The 24,765-nt window shown below is 44.1% G+C and overlaps 1 protein-coding gene across 10 annotated transcripts in view; it reads right to left on the bottom strand.

Moving 5' to 3' along the window:
* gphnb (gephyrin b) overlaps nt 1-24,765 on the bottom strand; it is a 133,050-nt gene that overhangs the window by 5,040 nt on the left and 103,245 nt on the right. For 3 of the 10 annotated variants that reach the window (XM_079525381.1, XM_079525382.1, XM_079525380.1), the window contains exons 10-20: nt 19,609-19,671; nt 15,977-16,019; nt 11,506-11,643; nt 5,680-5,772; nt 5,384-5,439; nt 4,609-4,728; nt 3,978-4,036; nt 2,411-2,564; nt 1,476-1,597; nt 1,018-1,105; nt 518-591 (exon numbers count right to left, since the gene is read on the bottom strand). In XM_079525381.1, coding sequence (XP_079381507.1) covers nt 518-591; nt 1,018-1,105; nt 1,476-1,597; nt 2,411-2,564; nt 3,978-4,036; nt 4,609-4,728; nt 5,384-5,439; nt 5,680-5,772; nt 11,506-11,643; nt 15,977-16,019; nt 19,609-19,671 — 1,010 coding nt within the window. Of the gene's footprint in view, nt 1-517; nt 592-1,014; nt 1,106-1,475; nt 1,598-2,410; nt 2,565-3,977; nt 4,037-4,533; nt 4,729-5,383; nt 5,440-5,679; nt 5,777-11,505; nt 11,644-15,976; nt 16,020-19,608; nt 19,672-24,765 lie in introns of all 10 variants that reach the window. The other 7 variants (XM_079525374.1, XM_079525377.1, XM_079525378.1 and 4 more) reach the window with 6 other exon arrangements.

The following is a 24,765-nucleotide window of genomic DNA, read 5'->3' as shown; positions in this document are numbered from 1 at the left end:
CAACAGCAATGATATATATAATAATCATAATTTGCATGCAAATATAGTGGTATATAGGGACCGTTGTTCTCAAAGTGTTGATTATATTCATACCTAGCTGTCTAATAAGCAGAATAATATGAGGTTGTCATAATTAGAAAATAAGCTTCTGATGGCCCAATAGTCGAGAGTGGTTAAGCAGCATATATGATACCACATAGGCAGACAATTTGCTGAGTGTCACCCCTTTATACTCTCTCTGCATTTCCTTTATCTCTCCAGTCTCCACTGCTGCTTCCAATAAAGGTAAAAGAAATACCCCCAAAAAATATAAAAAGAAAGAGAAAATATACCCCTGTCAGGGGAAATTTTCCAATAATGACCGCCTCACTGTAGATAATCCCTTTGTACCCAAAGCACTTCTTAAGATACATTTTACATGTTGTGTTTTTTATTTTTTATTTCATGAACTCTTATTTATTGATGTGGTGTTCTTTGTTATGAACTTTGTGACTCTTTTCGTAGTTCATTTTCTTACCCTGGTTTCATGAAAACCCGGCCAAAGTGTATTTGAGCGTGAAGATCAATATCTAGCACCTGTTTCAGATAGTCCTGGAAGAAAAAAAAACAATCACATATGACTTATGAGCCACAAACACAGAAGTAGTAGTAGTAGGTAGTAGTACAATAGTTAAAGTGATAATGATTTGCCGTCTTGACACCAGAAGCCATAGAAAAAGACGATTGACAATATTTGGACTAATATCATGGTCAGGCACTGTAGCTGTGCAACCCAAGGTTTTACCACAGCACAGAAAAAAGAAAAGGAAAAAGTACTACATCAGTCAAATAAAGGCTGCCTTTCCTTTGTGTTTTAAGTGTTGGGGCACTACAAAATACAAGTGCACACTGCAGACACTATTTTACAGTGATCACTGCTGAAGTTCCTCACTTCTACCAGAGTGTGTCAGCAAAGCACAGGGCTGTCTGTGCGTGTGTGTCTGTAATAACAGTCAGAATTACTATAATACATAATACCTTCTCTCCCATTGACACTCCTCCTGAGGTGATGATGACATCAGCACGGCTGATCCCTTCATTCAGAGCGTTGAGGAGGTCATCAGGGCTGTGGGATGGACACACACACACGCACACGCACGCATGCACGCACGCACGCACACACGCAGAAAATGGTGGATAAGGAACATACGTGGAGGGAACAGGATAGACTGTGTACACAGGAACAGGAGCTGCACTATAGTAGTGGCAGCGGTGGCCGAACGGATTGCGGAGCGGTCTTGATACCGGAAGGTCGCCAGTTCGAATCAGCGGTCCGACACGTTAAAATTACCACCGCTGAAGTGCCCATGAAAAGGCATTGAACCACTACGATGAAATGTTCTATGAGCAGGGCCTGGCTGGAAACAAGTTCTTGAGCTTAGCCCAGATACCCTGGGTAAATATAGTAATCATTTCATTTCATTAGGAAAGCATACTTGTCTCCCACAATGCCCAGGTTGATGGTGGGGTAGCCGTGCTCCTGGATGGTGGCGAGCAAGGTGGAGCGATTGCTGTCCCGGATCTTCCCAGGGTGGAGGTCATCCTCTGGGTTTAGCAGCTAGGACAAAAGAAAAAATAGATATGTATCCACTCCGCATACTCTATCACTTTGGACACTAGTTCAGGGGCTATACCAAATCTGGGTTAATTATAATAATCATGAGTGTATTGTTTTTGACTGGCTTCCAGTGTATTGTTTTTGACTGGCTTCCAGCATTGCAGAGGGCTTTTGTGATTACACACAGTACAAAAAAGAACCTCAATGTGTTAAATGGGGAGTTCCAATTTGACCATTAAACCATAAAACCAAACAATACCATGCATTTTGAAACAATATTAAAATAAACGCTGAACTGCATAATATTGCAGCACACACGCACGCACGTGTGTGTGTGTGTGTGTGTGTGTGTGTGTGTGTGTGTGTGTGTGTGTGTGTGTGTGTGTGTGTGTGTGTGTGTGTGTGTGTGTGTGTGTGTGTGTGTGTGTACTGCATGTACTGTAGGCTGCATGGAAACCTTCTACTTGAACACTTGGACACGTTCCTAAAAGTGGACACACTTCAACTGAACATATGCCGTGTGTGTTATGACGTGGCATCATCACGCACAGCTAAAAATGAGATATCAATGAACGTTAATTCTTTCATCAAATCAATTCTCACAGAACAAAATGTCAGAATGCAAATTATGTTGAATAAAAAGGCTCCAAATATAGCAATGATACATCCATTATTTGAAAACACCTTGGCTTGAAAAGCAGGAATGTAAAACGTTAAATCTCATGGGATATAATCGTCATTGTTATTAAACTAAATAAAAATAAAAGTGTTTGGAATGCATAATTGTTCAGTATTGCTATAGTGGTCTCTCACCTCATTGCCTGTGGACATGACAGCCACCACAGGGAACTTCTGAACCTCCACCTCTGTGACTCCTACCGTGGCGAGGAGACCGATCTCAGATGGACCCATGTGTGTTCCCTTGGCCAGCACGCACTCCCCACGCTTAATGTCATGACCGATAGGCCTGGGGCGGGGCGAGAAGGATGGACGGTTAAAGCCTGATATATTTAATTTTGTTATATCTTTATTTTATAGCTTACAAGCCTAGTTATTATTTTATTTGCATCTTTGTAAAGGAAGACGATAAACATATTTAAGTTTGAAACTTGAACCAACCTGGAGTGGACATTCTATTCTTCAAACAATGCAAGCGTCTTATCATTTCAGTCTGCCCATGAAAGCGGCTCACACAAATGGAGTGAAATGTTTTTTAACAAAAGGATAAGTGGTCACTACAATTTCATTATTATTTAGTATTATCTCCTTCAACTGTTCAACAGTCCAAACAAAGCTGGACCTTCTCAGGTTATGGATTGTTTGTCAGTCAATATCTAACATGCATGAGAAGAAGCAAAAGCTTTGACAGAAATATTCATACGTGAATATTATTTGTTTTCATAACTCACAACCACATTATTTGCAGTTTGTATTTTGCTTGTCTTTGACACTGATTCTGAAGTCTAGTAGAATCCAGGACACCAACACACTAACCTAGTGGTTCCTAAACAATGTTTCAAGGTACACTGGCGTGCTGTGATAATCCAGGCCTTTGGATTTTGTGACGACGACGACACATTATTATTGCAATATACTGTATACACTTACACAAAAAGTTATGAATTATCTTTTAATTTACGATATCAGTGCATTTCCCTATACAAGGCAAATATATGTATCCATTTTCAAACTGGCATCCCTATTTTGGATATGTCATTATAGGAAAGACTTTCTATATGTTTGCTTTTTAATAGTTTCCCCACATCTTCAAAAATATCATATTATCTATAAAAAACCCAAACCCCAAAGTATGAGGCTTAAGTAGGGCTTAAGTGGTAAAGTTATGAAGTAAATCAAAATAATCATTTACACATGGTATTTTGCACGAATACGAATATCATTGGGTGGAAGCCTCATACATGTATGTCCAAAACTGTTACCTTTCAGGACTCAAATTCAATAATAGCAAATGCAGCAGATCAGTATCATTAAGTATGGGTGTTAATTTACAAAAAAACACAAACAGAATATATGGAGTTAAGAGGTTTCTGCCCGACAGCAACAATATTTTTGCACAGATAAGAATATACAGTAAAGGTGGCCTTACACTAGCCGATTTTTTTCAATCTGAAATCTGATAGCACCACACACTACAGGATAATCGGAGCGGGGCAGAGCAAATATCAAACATTCTTGATGTTGATCGGGCCGATCCCGATCGCGCTTTGAGCGGCCCGATTGAGTTGGGCACCCCCCGAGCGTCAAAAATGCCCGATTATCGGCTAGTGTAAGGCCACCTTAAGTGTGCCTTGAGATTTTGACTTGACCTTTGGTGTGCTTCACTAGGTATACAACAAGTTGTAAAAGCAGCTGCACTGACCTGATGTCCTGTCCTGGGCGTGCTTGCACTAGGATCCGTACCTCCAGCTCCTCTGTGCCCTGAGAACCACAAACATTATGTCACATCAATCAGTGAATACAGAAATGTTCGCTGTGATCACAGAGATGAACTAGGATTGCAGCTATTTTCACAAAAGATTGCATGAAAAAGTTGACAATATTTTATTAAAATCACTAGTGTTAAATCAATAGTTTAACACTAGTTTAGAGTTTCATGCAAGTCTGATGTATGATGAATTATTAAATAGGGTTAGGGGCAATTACTCAAAATCTAGTTTATTTTTTTACGTTGATATTTGTGATAATATAAAGAATAAAACAAATGATCAAAAACACACTTCACAGTATTCAATTAATCAAAAATGCAATTGAGAGAATAATCACTAAGAAAACAATCAATAGTTACAGTGAACACGGAGGTGTTCGCTGTTTCCTGCTGTTTACACTCAGAACCTTTGAACACAGATTGTAAGCTCCATTGAGTGTTTGTATGAACTTCGAGATGTTAGGAGAGACCTCAACCTCGGAATCTCTACCTGAGTGAGCCGGCTTAAACTGATTGATTGTGTGAGCGTCTTTCCTGTCCAGAGTAGAGAGCTGTTGTGACTCACATCCTCAGACTCGCGGAGCAGTTCTGTGTCTTCCACCTGGACCACAGCGTCGGCCCCACAGGGGATAGGGGCCCCCGTCGTCACTCTCATCACCTGGCCAGGCATCACTGTGTGGGTGGGCTGCACACGCACACGCGCACACGCACACACACACACACACACACACACACACACACACAAACACACACACACACACACACACACAGGTGTCACACACTGAAAATAGCAGATCTGCAAGCGTGATGCAGACATGCAGTGTGAGCTTGTTGATGAGCTATTTTCAGCACACAGCCAAATCTAAATCAGGCATAAGTCTGTGTGAGATTTTACTTGAAGCAGAGGCATCCAACCAGCATCAATATGTCTCCGTGGAAGAAAGGGAGCAGAACCTCTCTTTCTAGCCATGCTTTGTGGGACCATTAACAAACAGCGTATATTTAGAAGTCTTACTGGCACCCAACTCAGTCCTGTAGCAATTGTGGGTCAGCAGCACTATGTGCAAATAATTCTCAGTGCTTGAAGGAAGAAGGGAGTGAGCGTCACTCAAGAGCGGCCCTGACGAACTGCGGTCTGTCAGAAGCATCGATCTTGTGTGTGACGCATTCATTGTGGGTATATAATGTGCAGTGCTGTACAAGCTGGCTGTTTGAAGGTCTGCCGCGTGCGCACGTTTGTGTGTGAGTTGGAGCGAGAGAGGGAACGAGAGAGTTTCTGTGTGTGTGTGCGCGTGCGTGTGCGTGTGCGCGTGCGTGTGCGTGTGCGTGTGCGTGTGGACCTGTTCTCCAGCCTGGGACTCTCCAATGATGAAGCGGTCACCCGGGCCGTCAGCCGCTGAAATGAAAGTAAGAATTAATAACACAGCAAATGTGTGTGTGTGTGTGTGTGTGTGTGTGTGTGTGTGTGTGTGTGTGTGTGTGTGTGTGTGTGTGTGTGTGTGTGTGTGTGTGTGTGTGTGTGTGTGTGTGTGTGCGAATAACTTGTTTGGAGCATTTGGGGCTCTGGCTACACAGAACAAACAGACATGGAGAGGGAGGGAGACATTGACAGACACACAGACAGTCTGGTTCCTACCTCTCACAGCATAACCATCCTTGACAGAAGCGGGGAAGGGTGGCAGGTTATCTTTGGCATAAACGTCCTGAGCCAGGACTCGACCCATTCCATCTACAGCAGGAGAGAAAGACAAAAATACATAACACACCCATTATGATAACACATGCAGACAGAGGAGAGAGAGATATGTTGTCTAAGACTCTAAGGGCCCTATTAAGCAAGTGGAATCTAATTACATATAATTTTACAGTTTTTAAGACGTGGGGGCGGGTGCAATGTCATATTACAATTATGGGCCAGGTAAGAAGCGCTTTCGACACCCCGTGGTGTGAGCAAAACGGCCTTGAATTAGTCATGGGAGTGTTTAAGGGAGTTTTGAGGCTTACCCAATGAACATGTCCGTACTATTCTCTTTACGACACCAGCTGATGATGCGCCCTTTTCGGCAAGTGGTATTACATTTCTGCAGACTGGCACCATAGACATGACATGACTTTGTCACATTTGGGTTAATTATTCATATTGCACTGCATGCTGTCACCTTTATGCCTCCAAAGAACAGATCCACAAGCTGTCACAGCCATGATGTGCATAGCTTGTAGGCCTATGTCTCTATTTTGTTAAGTAACTTGCAGTTTTCATTGGAAAGTCATTACAGCGGCGCAGCCATATGCTAAGGGAGGGAGATATACGCACATCGTCACTTAATTTGTTTCTGTTCTAAGCATGAAAAACAGCTGTAAAAATCTTTATTCTAGTTCATTTGATTCATAAATGAATAACTAAGACTTTGAAATGGCACCTACCTATACCTTTCAGATCGGAATGGAACTGCGAGTAGATACGCAGCATTGGCTGGCAAATTGGCAATCCATGCGTAATGTTCCCAGAATCGTCTAACCCCCGAACATACAAGTTCGTTTGATATTGTTTAATTCGATAAAAATAGAACCATGTACCATACAGCGAATGAAAGCAAGATTCCTAAGGAATATGGGGATTTTTACATTTTAAAAAACGGTTGAGAAATGAGAGAACCATGAGTGTTTATAATATCAAATATTATAAGAATAATATGAAAGACAAACGGGCTGTGAAGAGCTCAGCTCACCATCCCGACAAGGAGGAAATATAGCCTATAGTGCATGCACGTATATGCACTGACTGTTGCACACACGCTCTTTATTTGTTTCTATTGAAAAACACCAGTAAAATAACGTTTATTTTATTTTATTTCATTCGAGTCACGACGAAGGAATGAGTTGAAATGCCATACGTGCGCCATGCGTATTGCTGCGGCCCCAATGTTATGGTCTTCGCTCGTAGCATATTATTGAAGAAGAATTGAGTCGGGTGTGATACAGCGTATGAAAGCAAACCTCCCAATGAGTATGGAGATGTTTTAATTTCTAAAAAAGGTTGAGAAATGAGCGATATATGACCCTTTATAATCTCAACGAGAAAGCCAGAAAACTCGCTGTTGCCATGTGTCATAGAAACAAGTAAATAGGTCTATAAACATACTCCCAAAAGAATCGCATATAACAGGGGTCTACAACCTATTTTAAATGAAGTGCCATGTTTTTATTTTCTAGATAGTGAGTCTGCCATATCAAGATTCCTTTTAATGACACCACATTAAAATTTCCAGCATATTTGGATTGTCCACAAATATAAAGTTCTTCCTTCTTTTTACATATTTTCTTGCACATTGTTAGAATGATCATTATAAATATATATCCCCCTGCAGTCAGAGTTCATTGTTTTAATGAATGAATGTGATGCATTGTGAGCTGGTAGATCTGCTATTTTCAAAAGTAATCTTTGAAAAAAGTGACAATTGTGGAATATTTGTGAAAAATGTTATTGAAACATTTAAAAACACAAATCTGTCATGGGGGTCACTGGCTTAGTTGGGCAAATGCATTAATCTGGGGGTCCTTGACATGGGCATGTCGCTGTGTGAGGATCACTGGTTTAAACAACATTAGGAGAAAAGCCCAAATAAGCACTTTAGAAACAAGAAAAGCAACCACAACTACCAATATTTACAAGCATCTTTGCAGAAAAAGAAGCCGCTTATAATAAACAGACATGGCAACACTCCAGCAGCACTCCAGAGCCGCTCAAGTGTAAAATGAAACAGTGCTTTTTGCTTTTAAGACGTGGTCAGACCCAGGCGGAATCGGTATGCGCTGAGTGTTTTTAGGTCAAGGGGCTTAATAGCAAATTAGCGCAAAGCGAAAATAATTAACATATGGACACTCCCCCAATGCTAAATTATGCAGGAACGTGGTATTCCATATGAGTGAGCGCTCACCACGGCTTCCATAATACGAAAAGGCGCAGAGCGAGGGCGAAATCTGTATTACCGCATGGGTTTTTCGTCTTGCTTAATAGGGCTCTAAGTGTGTGTATAGCATCTCTGTGGGTCTTTGTGTTGTGTCTTTGTGTTAGAGTTAATGTGAAGACATACAGACTACATATGCTTTGCTATGGAGTGGGGACACACACACACGCACACGCGCACACACACACACACACACACACACACACACACACACACACACACACACACACACACACACACACACACACACACACACACACACACACACACAGTTGGCTGAGGTAAAGAGAATACATTTGACATTTGAATGTCCAGTCCTTATGTTGTATTTTCTCAGATGCTGATGGTGTTTGAGCGACTTTCTTAGACTTGGCTGGAGTCTAAACAGCTTGTTAAAAAAAGAAGTGCTGTGACGTTGACTCGAATAAAAATAGAATAGAGTTGGTGGTGGTGGTGGTGGTGTGTGTGGGGGGGGGGGGTGTTGCTTTGTAAAACATTACAAGACACATCAGTGTCTTAAGTTGGTTACATAATGACACAATGACAGGCACAAAATAGTGATGTTAGCTCCATGAATAATCTGCACGCACGGTCGCTCGCTCGCACGCACGCACGCACGCACGCACGCACGCACGCACGCACGCAAACCATCAGAGGAGGGTGGCTGTCTAAATACCCCCCCCCCCCTCCTCCCCTCTCATCCTAGCAGTGATACACACTCCTTCCTCCTCCACAGAGGATTAAAGAACTTTCCTCCCCGTTCCCCGTCATCATTGATCTATAAATGATGAGCGCCCGCAGGGAGGTGTGGTTGGCCCCGGCCCCTCTCTGCCTCCGGGCACCAAAGTCTGGCCATGTATGGCTGTGTCCGCTGGGCACCGATGTCTAGTCCCTGACACTGCCTCCGGGGCTGGGAGAGGTGGCAGGATGTCTGAGGTTGCCTTATCATGGAAGGTATGGATATAGACACGTGTATTTTGTGTGAAGCAAATCTGGTGAGTTTTTATTACTAGAAGAGGCTATTTTATTGCTTGTAATTAGAGGTTAAGGTTAAGGGTATAAGGGTTCAAGTAGTCTCACACAGACTAATCTCTAAAGACAGATTCAGAGCTCTGCGGCTGGAAATTGGAAGGGGTTTTTTCCTTCTTCTTTTTCTTCCCCCCAGATTGCACATAACAGACTTTCAGAGATCTCTTATTGCTGATAAGGTTAGCAACATTCTAATTCTATGCAGGCTAGAGGTGGGCGGTAACTACGTTACAGAACCAATGTAGGAGGGCTGGAGGTCTGTTCTGGGGGGTGTAGGTCTGTCATATCACACTGAATGTAAAGGGATCCAGATGATTGGTCAGGGGAAACAAGTGCAGACATCCGATTGTCAGGGCTATACGCGAGACTAGTGTTCAAGTTACAATGCAAGTGACGATTGAGATTCGGAGTTAGGGAATGAATGAATGATTCTAACAAGTTACACATTGCTGCTTGCTGTTGTTGTTGTTGTGGGTGTGTGTGTGTGTGTGTGTGTGTGTGTGTGTGTGTGTGTGTGTGTGTGTGTGTGTGTGTGTGTGTGTGTGTGTGTGTGTGTGTGTGTGTGTGTGTGTGTGTGTGCGTGTGTGTGTCTGTGTGTGTGTGTGTGTGTGTGTGTGTGTCCTGAGTTTCAGAGGCAGTGAAGTGTCTTGCATTAGAAACGTGTACACATAGTTTACCGGTAACCACTTATTAAGCCCCCCCCCCCCCCAGGGTTAAAGTGGTTAAACGCAGTCATGTGGACTTAACATAACATGCTCATTGTTGCGACCTCAAACTGGAAGATGCCACACCTCCACCTCCACACACCCTTACCTGTTACACCATGAATTATACACACTATGGAGAAAAATGTACCACTTGAGGACACTAGGTGGGGACAAAAACTAGGTTGGATTGGTCTGGACAGTGGTGTAATGCAGTGGTTCTCAGACCTTTACATTTCAAGGACCGTCATAACTCTGGGAGTTATAGTTATTAGTTATAGTCATATGAAACTCCCTCAAGGAACCCTGGCTGAGGGTTCCTGGACCCCACTTTGAGAAGCACCGGTGTAAAAACAATTCACTCACTACCAACCCTCCCCCATCCCTTAATGTCTTTGCAGTGGTGGAATGATTTTGTTAATCACGTAAGTAAAACTAGCAATGCCACGTAATACGTGTAAACTTTTGTCCAGACTTCTGTGCTTCACAAAATAACGAAAGCCATTTCAAAGCATATCACATGGTGTTAATCATATGATTGATTTCCATTCTTTAAAAAAATTAATAATAATAATACAAATAATAATAATAATAATAATATGCATGTATTTATAGAAAGAATTTAGGCGAGAATTAAAAACCTTCTATTGCAGTAAGTTCAAACTTGTACTTTCAAAGTGTTCAGTGTCTTCAAAATGAGACCATGCCCATGCATTTATTCCAAACTGTTCATGAACAACAACCACTTTACTTTGGGTATTCTGTGTATAGGCATTTTTTGTGTGCAAATTATACAGAATTGTTAACTTGTTACTTGTATTGGGGACCCCCTGGCACCACTGCTGTAAATCCCTAGAACTCTAATAGTCATTGTGTCTTCCAATCTGTGCATTTATAAATGCATGATAGGATTCTTCACCATGCCACTCATTGTTAGCAAAGGAAACACGGACGAGACACCAGGGTTAATGTAGGACGATGCCTCATTTCCTTAAGGAAATTGCTTACTCACTCGCTCGCACTTTCTTTCTATCAAAGTTTGGAGAGACAATGATTGGGTGATTATGGACCAAAATTTTATTCGAGACCCCTCCCCCCACCCCGAAGGCGCGCACACACACACACACACACACACACACACACACACACACACACACACACACACACACACACACACACATCACATTTTTAACCCTAAAGCCTCAATTATAATTAGATGTGTTCTGGTGTTGTGCACCCAACATAGCCAATCTACGACTGCACAACGCGCCACAGCGTGTCCCTAACTAAACTCATCCTATAACACCAGCCTGAATAGAGTGCCGAAGTCCTGACATCACTCGCTCATCCCACATGGATGGAAGTTCTTCCTCTATGGAGAATAACATGGGGTCATCTTAAAATCGTCTCATATAATAATTGTGGTCCAAAAGTAAACAAGGGTTAGGGTGTCTCGGCGATATTGTCAGGGAGGTGTCTCTGTATCGTTTACGACCGTCAGTCAGTCATATTTGATAGAGTCTGTTTCTAGTGAAAATATTTAATAATTCAACAGCAGTAACATTGGCGTTTTCTCTCAGTCAGTTGATTCTTCATATCCAAACGGCCTGGATGATTTGTTTATTTTTCAAACACAGGAGGCGATCTAAAATTCCCCTATTGGGATTACAAGACTTCGGTGCTCTATTTCTCCTTAAGCCTATAACTCCTCACAATGTTGTTAACCATAAGAGGTGAGCCTCGTGAGCCTCGTCGTCTCACCTCTGTAGTTGATGATCTCCGTGCCCAGGACGGCGGTCATCTCCAGCACAGTGATGAAGGCCTTGTCCATGGAGGTGAGGGGGAAGGGGGACATGCGGTGTCTCCTGGCCACCTTGGTGATGTCCACCGCACTGTGACCTGGGGGGAGGGACAGACAGGTTGCCGTTAACCTACAGCGTCAGGGTGGCCAGTCAAGAAGAAAAAAAACATACACTGTTCAGGTCATAGCTTGACTGGAAGATTTGAACACACTAAGTATGAACCTGAATATTCATTCATTCATTCATTCATTCATTCACTTAAGCCCCCTTAAACATGCATTGTTGTTGTCTGGTGGAAACAATGTATTTCGTAGATATTTAAGTGGTGCAACCACTTCAAGGTACAGCAATGTCTGTCCCTATGTATGTCTGTCTGTTTAGGGTACCAACAGGTGCAAAAGTGGTGCTGTTGAGCTAGAAACAGAGAGAGAGAGAGTGTTGCACTGGTGCCTGCTAATTACAATGTGGAGCGTGCGTGCATGTGAGAGACAGAGAGGGAGGGAGGGATGGAGAGAGAATACCACACTCTTACTTGTGAGAGAGAGAGAGTGTTGACCGCTAATTCCCCCACACGGTAACTCAGGCCGGCACCCTGGGCGGGTTTCTGTGGGTCTGGAAGTTCCGGGGACCCCCCGGGGACCCCTACACAGAGTTCCACCACTCACTTTTTTTCAATGGATATGTTCCCTGTATTCCTCAATGGGCAATTTCGGTGAAAGCTGTACAGAGAAGTATGGGCCTTACTGGTGAAAGCGCAGGACGCACTGGGGGGTGGTCGCTATAAGACTTTCGTAGATATAAGAATGTTAAAATCGATAAAATACATCTACGATAGTCTAAGGCTATCTTGTATGATGAAGTAGGGCTTAATTAAAATACAAATTTTAAACTTGGAGATATGGTGTAACTTTCTACCCAACAGTGACGATATTTACGCATATATTTTTCTCATCTTTCAAATGAAAAAGCACCGGAAACTGTTAGAACAGCGTTATGGCTGTGATCTGTTTCTCCCCCATGTTGCTCTCACTGCAAGCAGAACTGTAATCCATGGGGGATTAATTATTAGGGAAATAAAGTACTTGATGTTGACGGGGCGATTGTCATCTTTTTTTGTGGGCAATCAAGGGCAATAAACCACCTGTGACCTGTCTAACCGCTCAGCTCAATAGAAGACTAATTATCATCAAAAATAGCAAAAGTAGCAGATCCACATTACGCAAATTGCTCCGTGCCGTGTTTCAAGCTTGTGAATCTGCTACTTTTTGTGTGACGCTTGTAATGAGAGTTTTAGAATGCCAACTACAGTCCAAATATATGCATTATTGTGTATTTATCTTCCTTCCATTAAGTCTCTTTGCTCACCAATGTGCTCAGTCTAATTCATGCAGCTGTCAATCTAACAGCTGACTTGACTCCTCCATGCTGTCAGCAAAGGTATACTTATTTGTGTGTCACCCTTATCTTTAGCGCAGATCCTTATATGAACATTTTGTATAGCATCTCTGTTAAGACAAGACTATAAGGACTGTCTGAGGATAGGGTTGAGGAGGCTTGCGCCCGGAGGGGCTGCTGGAACAGGCACGGAGGCCTGTTCCTCACTCTCTGTATAATGGGCCTCATGCGCCAACCGTTCTTAAGAAGTTCTTAAGAGGAAATTTGTTCTTAGACCCACTTAGGAAGTTTTTAAGAAGGTTTTGGGATCCCTCAATCTTTTCTTAGCGGTGATTTGTTCGTAGGTAAGAACAGAATCTACGCACACTGTGGAGCACTCTTAGGGTGCCTTTTTCGTTCTTAAATGCAATCTGAAAACATAAAGGAAAAACAGCGCCATCTGCATGATGCTCAAAGTTTGGTCTGAGGACCTCAAGGGGTCCTTGAGGAAGTTCCAGGCAGTCCACAGCAAAATATGGAACATTTACCACTTTAATCCCATTTTATACTTTGAAAATAGCCAATCTACAAGCTCACAAACGCGTCCCATTACTGCCCATTTTGAGCTTGTAGATCGGCTATTTTCGAAACATTTTGATAAATCTTCAAAACATTTCCCTAGCAGAAAATATTTTCATATGGGGGTCTGCAGAATGCATGTCAATTTGGGGGTCCTTGACATGAAAATGTTTGAGAACCACTGGTTTAGAGTTCACAACCCAACCCAACGCACCATACCCACCACATAACCCCCACCCCATGCACCCACCATCACCCCCCCCCCCCCCCAAGTTGACTATTGTGAGATAAATAATGAAATACATTCATGATTATTGGAAATATTGAAATTTTCTGTTCACTTCAGTACCTCCACAGTATTATTGGAGTCTGGTGTTCCACCATATTTAGACTTTAGTTTAGGTATTCTTGACTTCACTCAACTTTATTTCTATGTGTGAGCTGGTCCTGTGATTTCTGTGTGCTGCAATCACACACAGGTGTGACTGCAGGCAAGGCCATGGAGTCATGCAAAACCACACCCACCTGGGTGAACACAGGTAGGAAAGTGAATTCCCAATGCCTTATATGGGATTGGTGGGGCGGTTCCCTATGGTAATTAGGATGTTAATTAGGATATGTGGGGCGTCTACATATGATCATTTGAATGAACTGGCACACCCCTTCAAGTTACGAGGATTTGGATTCATCATCATAAGAACATGCTTACGAACAATTCTGCCTACTTAAGAACGTTTCATGAATCTGACTGGACTTCTCTTAGGAATTCACTTAGGAAGAAATGTAAGAGGAAAAGTTAGGAACTTATTGGCGCATGAGGCCCATTGTTTCTCTGCTGAATCTTCTTAATAAATTCTCAATACTTCACCCTGAAGAACTTTGTCATTCCTTCATCTTTGGACGATTATTTAATCGACAACACACTGTATTTAGTATGAACAAGTAGAGCGTTAATTTACTGAAAAAAAACACAAAAAGTTAAAATATGAAGATAAGACGTTTCTGGCCGACAGTGACGATAGTGCTCTGTTAGTGCTCTGTTAGAGCTCTGTTAGTGCTCTGTTAGAGCTCTGTTAGTGCTCTGTTAGTGCTCTGTTAGTGCTCTGTTAGTGCTCCTTTTGATTGGAATGAGCTTCAGAAGTCCTTAAAAATCACATCACTGCCTTCCCTGGGACAATTCATTCAATTTCCAGCACTTTTGCTCAACATTGTAACAGATAATTAATTGTTTAAATTAATTATCTGTCTATCTCTTATAGTTCTTTTGTTTTTGGTATCTTATATGTTTTCTGATTCATATATTTAAGAGTGCTGATTTGTATATTGTTGATTTGTGTTCTGTATTCGGCTACATTGAAAATGAGGGCCCGACCCTCAATTGTACTCCGAATTGAAATAAAGTTTACGATGATAACTTCTGCTGAGCAGTGTTAGTCGTCAGGCAGGCAAGCAGCATCAAATGACTCCACACCAGTATGTGTATACGGTACTTTTATGTTTATTGATGGTGTCTCTTGTTGTGCCCGGCCGGGCAGGACGATTTTATATGGGGTGCATACATCTGTATACTTGATTCATATTCGTTTGTGGGTGTCTTTATGATGATGTTATTCGCCTGCACCTATTGTACGTCTTTGCCCTGTAACTGTAACATTTTACTGCTGTGCTGTGTCTGGTGCATAATACATACTGTATTGTGCACACCCAATGACTAAACTCAAAGAAACATACAACACATCTCAGCAGTAGTCCTGCTGTGTGGACTAAATATCCCTGTTTGTTTGTAGAAGCTTGTTGAACTGATTTGGGTGATGACAGCTGTAGATAACAGAATGATTTTCCAATAATATCACTCTAATAATTCCAACATTAAAACAGTAGGCCATGTAATGCAACGTGTTTCTACTGTGTAATCTCCTCTCTCCGTTCTCTCCATCTCTGACACTCTCTCTCTCTCTCTCTGACTCTCTCTCTCTGTGACTCTCTCTCTCTGTGACTCTCTCTCTCTCTGACTCTCTCTCTCTGTGACTCTCTCTCTCTCTCTCTGACTCTCTCTCTCTCTCTCTCTGCCTCACAGCAAAGAATAGGCACAGTGCTTTGAATTTGCCTTGACCCAATTTCTCTCCCTTTTAAACATATTCTTATGCTTCCACAGCACATTCCTATGCTTATCATAAAGCTTAACAGCCGCAGGCATGACATCACACACACACACGCGCACACGCACACGCGCACGCACACGCACACGCACACGCACACACACACACACACACACACACACACACACACACACACACACACACACACACACACAGAATTGAGTCATATTGCATGGACTGGTGCTGTATCTGTGCTCTACAAATGAATATACTTTGCAACGTATACAGACACAACAATTATTCATGTGACACGCACACACACGTGTGGCAACAAACAATAATAGGTCGCTTTCACGGAGGTGCGATGATGTTACTCACTTGATCTAAGGATATTTTCTTTACTGCTGCACCGTGACTGCACCTGGAGACAGAGAGAGCGATTGAGCGGAGAGAGTGAGAGACCACAGGAGCGGGAGAGATAAAGAGATATATAGAGAGAGTGAAGTGAAAGGTGGGGAGACAGAGAGAGAGAGAGAGAGAGAGAGAGAGAGAGAGAGAGAGACAGGGGAAGTGAAAGTTTGAGATAAGCCGGGACTGTTCTTTTTTTCGACATGCTCGAGAGATGAGATGTGTTCACCACAGTCAGAAGAGTCCCTGTCACACTGCGCTGTGCACTTTGTCCTGCCGCAGAGACGGCCTCGTCCCCTGTGTCCGCAGCATTAGCGCCAATGTTTGAAGGGAATGCAAGAATGTCCCAAAACACGCTCGCCCCGGGACGAATCCTGCGACCACGGGAACGGTCGCCACCAGGTATTCCTAAAGGTAGCCTGCAGAGCTATGCCTAAGCCTAACCTTATTCCTAAACGTATAACTTCAGCAAAACTATAGCTAAACCTAACCTTATTCCTAAACGTAACCTCAGCAAAACTATAGCTAAACCTAACCTTATTCCTAAACGTAACCTCAGCAAAACTATAGCTAAACCTAACCTTATTCCTAAACGTAACCTCAGCAAAACTATGGCTAAACCTAACCTTATTCCTAAACGTAACATCAGTAAAACTATGCCTAAACCTAACCTTATTCCTAAACTTAACCTCAGTAAAACGATGCCTTACCCCAAATGTATTCCTAAACTTAACCTCAGTAAAAAGATGCCTTACCCTAACCTTATTCCTAAGGTAACCTCAGCAAAATGAATAAAAGAACTGCTGGGGGGTGGGGGCGAGCGGTCCACTGAACAAATGGGGGCGAGTGTGTTTTGGGGTGAGCAATCGGGTTACCTCTAAAGGAGATCATAATGGTCTCTCTGGCCATGATACTCACAAACGGGCGTAGCTATAATAACAGGTGTAGCTATAATCGCCCGACAGTCGTTACAGGGATGCTGTTTTCGAGGGCTTATAAGCCTGCTTGATACTTGGCATCGTGTCAATCGTGTCACGCACCAGAGATAGCCAATCCTCAATCTCACCACGCTGCGATCGCATCGTGAGCTTGTTATAGATGTCGCTACGTTTGTGGTGCGTGGCACACCGGAAAGCAACAAGTATAAAGCAGGCTTTAGTTATGGGTTCGGGACAAAGGCATCAACATCATCGTCTCTGTCGGGTGGAAACCTCACATGTCCAAAACTGTTACTACTTAACAAAAAATAAATCTACCAACTCAAAATGGCGTGTTTCGAGTGTAATTGTGGATCTTGATACTTTTAATGCTTTTGTGTAGTAGGGCGTTCATTTACAAAAAAAAAAACACAAAACATTTCTGCCCGACAGCGACGATGTACAGGTGACATTCATACCATAGAAAATAACAAGATGTGTGGACTAGTAACTACAGTGTGACATCAAATGTGGTTGACATGTAAGTGTGGCAGAGTGGTAAAGTGCAGGCAGCGGCTGTTCAGATGTGGTGCAGTACAATTTCTGGGAGAAATCGCTGATGCTGCGTGGTTAGCTGCTCTGGGGATTAGCGGACTGTAATGGCGAGCTACGGCTAAGTGGGAAGGAGAGCAGAGTTGGTCAGATCCCCCCAAAAAAAGAAACATACTGTAAGACTAGAGTTTCATCTTTGTGAGAATCGATGTCAGTCAAACGTTTTTTATGGGAGGGCTAGACAGTTTTCAATGTTCTACTGCTAGGAGACGTATGAAACCCATGTCAACATCCTGCCAAGATCTTATGGACAGTGGGCCTGTTTCTCTGATAGTATTCATGTAATTTTCCCAGGGCATTGGTTACAAAGAGAACGTTTGGAACGTCGACAGGATAGCTGTGATTATATTTACCATCAAGATCGCTGACTAAGGTATGCTCCTTATGGATTTAAAATGGGGTACAGTACTTTCTCTATAGCAGCCCTTAACTTCTATGTTGTACCTTGGACAGAAAAGCATAGGGGAAATGTGTAAATGAAGCTAAACAGTTGAACGTGCAGGAGCAAAAACTCATGCAGGCTATTGAAATTCTCTAGTCTGAACACAATAGGTCAGTGAAATAATTGGCCTAATTGTCAGTCAGTTTGTCTTGCCTGGTGCTCTATCTATAGTATCCATCTCTCTAGCTGTCTGCCCCTTTATCTTCTCTCTGTGTTAAGCTGTACATTTTGTCTCCCCTGCCTGTTCTTGTGCCATGATATCTGCATATCTCCCTAAGCGGGTTGACTGCTTATCGCTTTCAATGTCTGCCGATCTATCTGTCCGTACATCTCACCGCCTGCCTACTTGATTGAACAATGCGTCTCTCAGCCAGTCTACATTGGCTGTCCTTCTTTCTTGGGTGTCTTTCTGTCTGTGCTGCCTCTCCTTCCCCTCGCTCGGATTTTGACGACCCCAGTGACAACCCGCGGTCAGGGACTCTGGCGAGGTGGAGGTGGAGGGAGGTGGGGGAGGGGTGGCGTGTAGCGCATGAAGAAACCAATGCACAACATTAAAGAACGTCTCTCTCTCCCTCTACCCTCCCAATCCCCTGCTCATCCTCCCCTCCTCTCCCCTGACCATCCGTCAGAGCTACCACCGCTGGGCACCACAACAGCCACTGGTGTGGGAGATGGAGGTGTGGGTGGATGATGGGTGGGATATAGGGTGGGATGGTTATACAGAGTTGAGCGAGAGCTTGTTTGGAGAGAGACAGAAAGTGACGTTAGAGCGAGAGAGTGTGGGAAGGTGGAGGGTGAGACACGGCATGACAAGTGGTCCCACAGCCCAGTAAGAACAAAATCAAATAAAAAACAAAAGCAGGACGCACGGACCAGACAAAACTCCAACTAAAGCTACGAAGCTGAGAACATGAAAGAAAGAAGGACGGACGGACGAATAAAGAGAAAAGATTCAAAGAAACATTACGTCTACTACAGCTGGCCCAATGGCATCTACTGTACTTCACACCATGACACACACACACACACACACAGCTACTTGAAGCACAGCATGTTACCAGAAAGACAGATAGATGGAGGAACAGGTACGGTATAGAAAGACAAATGGAAGGGCAAACAGACAGAGAGAGGAGAGAGTGTGTGTGTGTGTGTGTGTGTGTGTGTGTGTGTGTGTGTGTGCGTGCGTGCGTGCGTGCGTGCGTGCGTGCGTGCGTGCGTGCCTGCGTGCGTGCGTGCGTGCGTGCGTGCGTGCGTGCGTGCGTGCGTGCGTGCGTGTCTGTGTAAGACAACATGAGAAGGTGACCTTGAGGAAAGACCACCTGTGAGAGAGAGAGGGGGGGTGGGGGGTGGGGGGAGACCAGACAAAAGAAAAAGGAGTTAACCAGAGTGATGGACAGAAACAAGAGCGAATGAGAGACAAGATAGAGGACAGGCTAGGACAGGGGAGAGAGAGAGAATGAGTGAGAGAGAGAGAGGGGTAAAGAGCTAGACAGGCTCCACACACAAAGCGACGGGGCGGGGTTACACGCGGAGGACAGTGCTCCTCAGAAGGTGGGGTTGGGTGGATGAGAGAGAGAGAGAGAGAGAGAGAGAGAGAGCGCGAGAGAGAGAGATGGGGGGGGAATAGTTACTCGAGAGCTGAAGGTCCTATGGCTCCTGCGATCATCTTTAAGCCCCTCCAACCTACACTGGAGCTAAATGGAGATAAAGCATCGAATCACAGGCATCAGTGCATCTGTCAACCGGTCAGACCACAACACCACAGACAGAGAGAGAGAGAGAGAGAGAGAGAGAGAGAGAGAGAGAGAGAGAGAGAGAGAGAGAGAGAGAGAGAGAGAGAGAGAGAGAGAGAGAGAGAGAGAGAGAGAGAGACACGGAACGGACAGACAGACAGACAGACAGACAGACAGACAGACAGACAGACAGACAGACAGACAGACAGACAGACAGACAGACAGACAGACAGACAGACAGACAGACAGACAGACAGACAGACAGACAGACAGACAGACAGACAGACAGACAGACATCCACTACAACAGGCAACTCTAGCGGAGGGAGGACGGAGCAGGGAGACAGACATAGAGAGAGAGAGTCAGAAGAGGGGGACAGGTAAAGGGGGGAGCTAAATATATAAGACACAGATCAACACTGAAAGCAGGAATGAAGGCTAACGAACTACAGCTCTGACGACAATGTTGTTTGTTTTGTTTTGTTGCAGAACAGGTGCGTCTGTTTGACAGGGTTTGTATAAGATGTTGACTAAAAAAGAAAAATGGGACACATCACGGTGGTGGTGGGCGTGGGGAGGAATTAACAAGCAAAACATCCATAAATAAAACACAATCTGGCTGGCCAGTATGCAAACCTGCAAGCGAAGAATCGCTTAAAAATAATCAACCGAGTTCCTGCTCCTAACCTGGTTTAATTTGTACTATACACAAACTGTAGCCATTTTGACATTTTGCTTAATTGGCGCCTACAGGCGGGGTTTAACACAGTTCATGAATACACAACTTTTAATGCGATGTAAAGTGACGGACACGTTTTGAAGAAAAAAAGACTGAATCTCACTAAGACAAGAAAACAAACAAACGACAAGACAACTTAGTGAGAAATGATGCCATTTCCAAGAGAAGTTTGTATTGTATGTGGTGATATGAGCTCTATAAGGCAGGATTCATACTTGGTTGCACGTCTGTGTTGCGCACCAGGCGACCTACAAGCTCACAGTGCGTCACAGTGCAACGGTTTGTGAGCTTGTAGATCTGCTATTGTCGGGGCGCAATACCCACATGTAACTATGACTCAGGTTTAAGTACAGCAGAGAGGGGGGAGAGAGAGAGAGAGAGAGAGAGAGAGAGAGAGAGAGAGAGAGAGAGAGAGAGAGAGAGAGAGCAGAAGCAGAATGGGTGTTGGACACAGGAGGGAAGGCTGGAAGCAGACCGCCCAAACACTCCAGCAAAGCTCTCACGCTTCTACTCTACCCTTCCACTCTAATCCCCGCCTCTGTGGAACGACTGTGAGAAGAAATGGAGCCCAAATGAGTGATGTGAATGTGACGCACGCAAACACACACAAAAGAATGGCCTGCCGCGCACGCACACACACACACACACACACACACGCACACGCACACGCAGACACACACGCACACGCACGCACGCACGCACACGCACACGCACGCACACGCACGCACGCACGCACACGCACACACACGCACGCACGCACGCACCACAACTTCTATCTCGGGTGCGTGCTCTGCAGAGGCGATATGCAATTACAACCATCCAAACCGATGACAGTAATTGTTTTTGGGATTGTGTGCGATTATGAAAAGGCATGGGGTGCTGCTGGGGTATAATTACACAGTTCTAATTACAAAAAAGTTGGAATTACTTTGAAAATAATTCCCATTTACTTTGGATCTTTATATTATGTTGTAAATTATATTCTAATTTGAGGGGCAAGTACGAGTGAAATACTCTGCCACTGTAGGCGCGTAGCCCTAGAATGGTGGTTGTCAAAGTCAGGTCCGGGGACCCACGGGGGTCCTTGGGGTAGTTCCAGCGTCCCCAGATACATTTATTTCTTGACACAGCATCACAATTACAAGCTTGAACATCTGCTATTGAAAAAGGAAAGAAAGAAAATCCTTTTTAATCTTGAATAATATCTTTTGCCGCTTTATCAACTAAGGGTCCTTGGCCTTAAAAAAAACGTTGAAGACCCATGATTAGACACAGACACAGATACACCAAAACATTTTTCTATTGGTAGCCAACCTGTAAATGCACATTTCATGTCAGTTGTATTGTTAAATCAACAAGCAGTGGACAAAGTACTCAACCCCAGTCGCTATCATAGAGTTATAAAGCGTAGAAGGTAGACTGCCCCGCCCCCTACTATTCATTTAAATGGAAGTTGCTCAGTGGCGTTTTGAAGCACCCGGAAGAACGCTCTACTTCTGCATTTTTGCCCAAAATGCGGAAGTGCTCAATGTTAAACCCCAGCTGCACGGAGTTTCCTCATGCTAAATGCATGGGCCCGCCTGCATTCTCAGCTCTCACCAGTAGGGCTCAGGACTTCAACGCTGGCCAGCCTTACTGGGGGCTTGGTCGCTGTAGGTAACGTTCGGCTCGGGTCCGTCAATTAAATGATTCCCCCTCGTCCACTGCCATTATAACCGCGATCTTAAAACGCTTTTTTCTCTGAATCCTTTCTCCCATTGATGTCTTTGATCAAAACCGGGATGTTAGCGGCTCATTGCTAAATCGTCGCTATCTCGCGGTTACAATATTAACGCTTCAGATGACTGTGGCTAATGTGGCTTCGGTAGCCACATTGGCTTGAGCAGATTTAGCTTCTGGTTAATTTTGTGGTGAATGTGCATGCAGTCCCCGCGAGGGGGAAATCAGTGAGGCTAAATAACCCACTGGTTCTGAAAGTGAGGACAGGGTTCCTTGAGGTGTCCTGAGTCCCCAGCAAATAGCCTCTATACATCAGCTATTCTCAAAACAATCTTGATGAAATTTGAAATGTTAGCCAAAGCTAACATTACATGGAGAAAGTTTTAGCAGCAGTGGCATATAGCGAGGAGAGCGGGGTTGGGATATGTGCAGTCCCAGCACAGCGGGGGAAATCAATGAAGCTAATAAGCAGTTCAGAGCACGAGAGACCGCTACTGGGAATCATGGGATGCAAGCACCTCACTGCTGAGCTCAGCGCAAAAAAACAAGAGGGGGGAGGGGGGGTAGCTGCTGTCAGACACAATATGCAGAGGGAGATTTATCTGTCCAGCATTAAGAAGGAAAAGGCCTGTTCCTCACACACCCTGCCCCACGGGGAGAGAGAGAGAGAGAGAGAGAGAGAGAGAGAGAGAGAGAGAGAGAGAGAGAGAGAGAGAGAGAGAGAGAGAGAGAGAGAGAGAGAGAGAGAGAGAGGCAAAACCCTGAAATGATAAAAGAGTGGTAAAGGACAGGACCAAATGCTAGTGACAAGTCATCATCACTATGGGACTGCAAAGCCAGAGCCTCAGGGGTGCATGGGGGGGGGGGAGACAGAGACTCAGAGAGAAAGAAAGAAAGAAAGAAAGTCAGTCAGTGAGAGAGAAAGAGGCTTTGAGGGTTACGTCTCTGCTCTATAGGTGGTCTCCCCAGGTTATTAAACCTGCTGCTCCATTGGGCTTGCACGCACACGCACACACACACACACACACACACACACACACACACACACACACACACACACACACACACATACGCACGCACACACACACACACACACACACACACACACACACACACACACACACACAGTCACACACACACACACAACAAGACTCCTCGGCAGCAGCCCCAAGCAAACGTATGACATGACATGACCGGATTCGAGATGAATGACGGAGCATATGTGCAGAGGTGGATATCCAGAGAGCGAGAGAGAGAGAGAGAGAGAGAGAGAGACAGAGAGAGAGAAGCAATGGAGAGGAATGCTGCTGACCACAAAAGGCAGTGATACACACGGGCAAGTGTCTGGACGACTCTGAGTGGCAGAGGACCTCAAGGCTCGCCTCCATATGATAGCTCAAGAAATCACACAGTATAGCGTCTTAATGGGCAATTTGCAAGAACCGGTGAAGTATATCTACAGGGCCCAAGTGTATCACCGCCACGCTTCTACCCCTCTTGCTCTTGATAGCCTAACTAACACACACCTCCCCGTGTACAATAATAACGTCTGAGTTACACTTAGTTGCGTACAGGTGACGCACGCTGGAAATATGTGATCTACAAGCTCACAAGCTTGTAGCTCTGCCATTTTTGGGGTGCGATGCCCGTGTGTGCAACTAAGTATACAGTAAATCAGTTAATGTGCAGGGAATGTGCAGTTTACGACGTTTGTGTGTGTGTGTGTGTGTGTGTGTGTGTGTGTGTGTGTGTGTGTGTGTGTGTGTGTGTGTGTGTGTGTGTGTGTGTGTGTGTGCGTGCGTGCATTGAAACAAGTGCTATCACTACTGCATGCTAAGACATCGTATGCCGTCCTATATGCTAAATCTTCTATTTCCCAGAAAGCCTTTACTCACCATTATACAGTAACGTATACTACATATAAATGTATACTGTAGTGTAAATGTAAAAATGATGTGTTGTCTTCGTGGACTTCAAAGGTGATAAACCAAGACTTTTCTCTGCACACGGTTAGCTGGCTAGCTAGCTCGTGTGCTACAGTTGGGGGTGGGGTGCCTGAGAACATGAGGCCTCAGTGGGCCGCGGGCCGCCTTTTTAACCCGTACTTGAACCCTTGCATCCCTTTCTTGGGGAGAACATACGCTGAACATAGCTGATCTACAAGCTCTCTGTGCACCACGTTCATCATTGCGACGCATATTAGTGAGCTTGTGGATCAACTAATATTTCCGGTGAAAATATTTAGTGCAGCCCAAGTGGTTCCCAACCTTTTCTAGATCAGCAACAATCAAATCAGATTTTGATCGGCTTGGATCAAAAGAACCATCTTAGCATAGCTGAAGTTTCTATTTACAAGTAGCCTATAACACATATTTCAAGGTTTAACATTTAAAAATTAAATAGTCCTACCGTGAATATATTTCCATTCATTTGTATTATTAACGTTATATTACCTTATGGGTTGCCAATGATTTGGAGAACCATGTGCAATATCCACTTTCATGGGGTATTGTCCCAAGGGTGGGAATCACATGTGTAGCTAATAGACCATTGACTAGAGCAGGGGTTCTCAACGTTTTTGGCCGGGGACCCCCGGAA

The sequence above is a fragment of the Electrona antarctica genome (assembly GCF_951216825.1).
Source record: "Electrona antarctica genome assembly, chromosome: 17".
In the NCBI taxonomy this organism is placed as follows: Eukaryota; Metazoa; Chordata; class Actinopteri; order Myctophiformes; family Myctophidae; genus Electrona; species Electrona antarctica.
Note: the sequence above shows the minus strand (reverse complement) of the source record. Positions and strands in the feature narration are given on the sequence as shown.